The 4,133-nt window shown below is 41.4% G+C and overlaps 1 protein-coding gene across 1 annotated transcript in view; it reads left to right on the top strand.

The window, feature by feature from the left end:
* The window catches only part of SNTN (sentan, cilia apical structure protein), a 16,092-nt gene extending 12,177 nt beyond the window's left edge, over nt 1-3,915 (top strand). Inside the window, exon 4 of the mRNA XM_004702545.1 lies at nt 3,757-3,915. Within this exon, the coding sequence (XP_004702602.1) occupies nt 3,757-3,915 (159 nt within the window). The remainder of the gene's footprint in view (nt 1-3,756) is intronic.
* The last annotated feature ends 218 nt before the right edge of the window (nt 3,916-4,133 follow it).

The raw sequence follows: 4,133 nt of genomic DNA, 5'->3' as shown, positions 1-4,133 counted from the left end.
TGATGAGGGCAACAAATGTATAGGTGTGCTTTACACAATTGATCTATGTATTGTGATGAATTGTATGAGCCCCAATAAAATGATTAAAAAGAAAAAAAATACAGCTCAGTACAATAGTGAATTATATGACCTTGCTGTTTATACAGTCGCTGGGGTAGCTGCAAGATCATATTTTTATCACCTTTTATTCCATATTTCTGAATAACCTTACTTTTCTAGAGAACAAACAGCGGACGGACATGTCCAGGATAGAGGGATTGAATCACTTCTGATTCCTAGTGACCCTGTGACAGGGTCGAACCGCTCCTAGGGGCTGTCTAGGTTGTGGTCTTCACAGGAGTAGACCATCAGATCTGTCTCCCAGGGAGCTGCTGGGGAGGCTCCAACCATCAACTTTTAGGGTAGCAGACAAGTGTCCCATTGTGCCACCCGGACTCTATGTTAAGGAATCCTCCTCCTTTTCCTCCTCTTCCTCATTCTTTTCCTCCACCTCCTGTTCCTACTCCTTTTAATTTTTTAATGTGGATTGAGTGAAGGTTTAACAGAGCAAATCTGTTTTCCTTTCAACAACTCATATACCATACATTTTTTTTCATATCAGTGACTTCAGTCCCCAAAATATAACATCACTTATCGCATTTCCTCCCAATTCCCATGTCCATTCTTCTTTCTTTGTTAACCTTTCTGAACTTTGTCCTTGGGCAAATGCCGCGCTTTTGACCCCAGATGGCTGATTACTCTAAGAAGTGCATATTTCCCTGGCGTTACTGTTTCCCTTATAAACCTGTTTGTTGTTTTGGCTGAAAATTGAGCAGTAAATGCATTTCTAGACTTGGAGGTGACTGAGGGCATAATTCCTGGAGATCGACCAGTATCTACCCCAGGTCATTTAAAAAAATATTATTAAATACGTTTATTGGGGGCTCTTACATCTCTTATCACAATCCATACATTCACCTATTGTGTCAAGCACATTTGCACATATGCTGCCATCATCATTTTCAAAGCATTTTCTTCCTACTTGAGCCCTTGGTATCAGCTCCCCATTTCTTTGCCTCCCTCCCTTATGAACGCTTGATAAGTTATAGGTTATTATTTTCATATCTTACATCGTCCTCCATCATCCCTCACCCACTTTTCCGTTGTTCGCCCCCCTTGGAGGGGGTTATATGTTGATCCTTGTGATCGAGTTCCCCTTTCTCCCCCCACCTTTCCCTAATCCGCCTAGTATCTCTATTCTCCTTGTTGGCCCTGAAGGATTTATCTATCTGGATTCCCTGTGTTGCAGGCTCTTAACTGTAGCAGTGTGCATGTTCTGGTCTACTCCGATTTGTAAGGGAGAACTGAGGTCAGGATAGTGGGAGGGAAGGCACCATTAAGGAACTAGAGGAAAGTTGTGTTTCATCTGGGCTATACTGCACCCTGACTGGCTCATCTCTTCCTTGTGACCCTTCTCTGAGGGGATGTCAAATTGTCAACAGATAGGCATTGGGTCTCCACTCCATGCCCCCACCCCTTTCACATTGGGTATGATTTTGTTCTGGGTCTTAGATGCCTGATACCTGATCCCCTCAACACCTAATCCAGATCATTGTTTTAAATAATTGTTTTTCACTTCTCTGCACCTTTTTCTCCCACTCTCTCTAGTGCCTACTAATGTGATTCTTTTGAGAACAGTGGGTAGAGGTAGCCAGGTACCATCTAGTTCTTCTGGTCTCAGGGTTATGAAGGCTGATGCTTGCATGACCCACGTGCACATTGGACTGATTCTTTCCCTGTGGCTTCCATTTCGTCGCTCTTCTTTGCTCTGGACCAATTGTTGCACCTTCGAGAACCCTTCAAGAGTTTTCAAAACCCAGTTGCTACTCACCTTAGTGGATTATGTTATGCCACTTGACCTTGATGTCTCCTGGGACCATGATCCTCTGCCCCTACCACCAACAGCTTGTTCTCTGAAGATATTTGAATACAGAGAAGTTTTCATAACTGTGCCCCCAATGTGTTCCATCACAATTATGGCTATATTTAGAACACAGGTAAATAAGCATGTAGAAATAGTCTTTATCAGACCTGTATCTATTGGTGGGTACTCTCACTGTCCCTCCCCCACTTGTTCAACCCGTTCATCATTGTGCGGATAGCAGAATTTACCTCTGCCGCTTTTCACTCCGGCACTCCTCCCCGTGCCTTCCCCTGCCGCCATCATTGTTGTTGTTGTTGTTGATTTCCCTATGATTGTGCGTTCCCTTCACCCAAGGTAACCACCATCACCCCCATTCGTGTAACCACGAGAGAGTGCTTCTCACACAACGTTTGTCCTATTGTGATGGACTTATTCCACCCAGCATAAAGCCCTCCAAACCCACCATGTCACGAGATGTTTTGTAGACTCAGCATCAGTTTTTAACATTGTGTAGTGTTCCACTGTGTGTATGTGCCATAGTTTGTTTATCCAGCCTTTCATTGATAGGTATTTAGGTTGTTTCCATTATTTTTGCTGCTATGAATAATACTGAGATGAACATTGGTGTACATATATCTGTATACTCATATTTCTTTCTCTTTTTTTGACATATCTTACACCATCCACTGTATCCATTCACTTACAATTCAGCTATCCGTTCCCCTCGAGTGGGATTATAGTCATCTTTGCTATTGGCTCCCCCATCTCCCCAGCTCTCTTCCCGTACCCCCAGGGGATCATTGCCTCCATTACTATTTCTGCAAGGTTTATCTATCTTGGATCTCATGCACTGGACAATCTTCATTATATTAATGCATATATGCAGGTCTAACAAGATAAATGAGGTAAAACTGGGACCATAATAGTAAAGGGAGGTATGTGTTTCATCAGTGCTATACTTCATCCTGGATATATCTTCCCTCCAGTCTAGTCCTTCTGTGAGGACACCTGCAATTGTCATACAGGTGGGTTTGGGGTATCCACTTTGTCTTCGCTTCATCATGTCAATTTTCATTGCTTGTTTTTGAACATATGATACCTATCCCTGCCGACACCTCAGGATCACACAGGCTGGGGCGCTTCTTCCATGTGGACTTTGTTGCTTCCTTACTAGATAACCACTCGTTTAGCTATAAGCCTTTAAGACCCCAGACACTATTTCTTTTAATATCTGGGCATGATCAGCTTTCTTTGCTACCTTTTCTTCTGCCCCCTTTTGTTTTCAACGATCATGTTGGTTAAGGTGTCAGCATGCTCTTATTTCTTGAAGATATGCAAAGACCACGTAGAGGATTGCTGAAGCATATGGTATTTTATTCCCAAACTTTTAAGATAGTACTACACCATTTTCCACAGTGATTGCACCATTTTATAGTCCCATCAGCAGTGTTTGGGGGCAGGGGGGGGGGCGCTAAGAAATTCTGTTTTGAAAATCTGAAAACATAGCTAGACTCTGAAAACATGGATGCTGAAACTGGGAAAGCGAGGCTAAGAATCCAGGTGCAACCATAATTAAATAACTTATGAAAAGTTCCTTATTTTTACTGAATCTCTGATAATGATTTTATAGATTGGAAATAGCCAAAGTAAATATTAGTGAGGTCATTGTGAGGATTATGTGAGAGGATTAAATGAGATAATTTGTAGACTCTTTAACACAATGCTTATCGGATAGCATGGGTAACAATTTGACAGGTTGTTATTGCACAAAATATATTCATTATTGCTTATTACTTGTAAACTCAGGGTGGCCATTGAAGTAGGTTGTTACTTACTCTTCTTTATTCTTTCAGGGACAGGAAAACAAGCGAAAATACAGAGAGATCCTTTCTGAACTTGAAAAGCACACAGAAAACAAACTTGATTTTGAGGATTTCATGGTCTTGCTTCTAAGCATCACTGTCATGTCAGATCTGCTACAAAATATATGGCATGCAAAAGCCACAAAATAGTTTCTAAAATAAAGGCAAAGCTGGTGTCACACAATAAGAGTTTCTTGGTTTTAATTAATTGAATATATTCATCAAGCAGCTAGGATTGCCTGAAATGGTTCTGATTTCTAATAGCCAAAGTCAGGGTTACTCCAAAAGTTTATTCATAGGTGTCAGTATTACTTGACATTCTCAGTAACACAATTAGCAAGTTTTAAAATGTTCTGCCCTTCCCAAAG

This window comes from Echinops telfairi, unplaced genomic scaffold (assembly GCF_000313985.2).
Source record: "Echinops telfairi isolate 266 unplaced genomic scaffold, ASM31398v2 ScPeMD7_31;HRSCAF=116, whole genome shotgun sequence".
NCBI classification, from domain to species: domain Eukaryota; kingdom Metazoa; phylum Chordata; class Mammalia; order Afrosoricida; family Tenrecidae; genus Echinops; species Echinops telfairi.
Note: the sequence above shows the minus strand (reverse complement) of the source record. Positions and strands in the feature narration are given on the sequence as shown.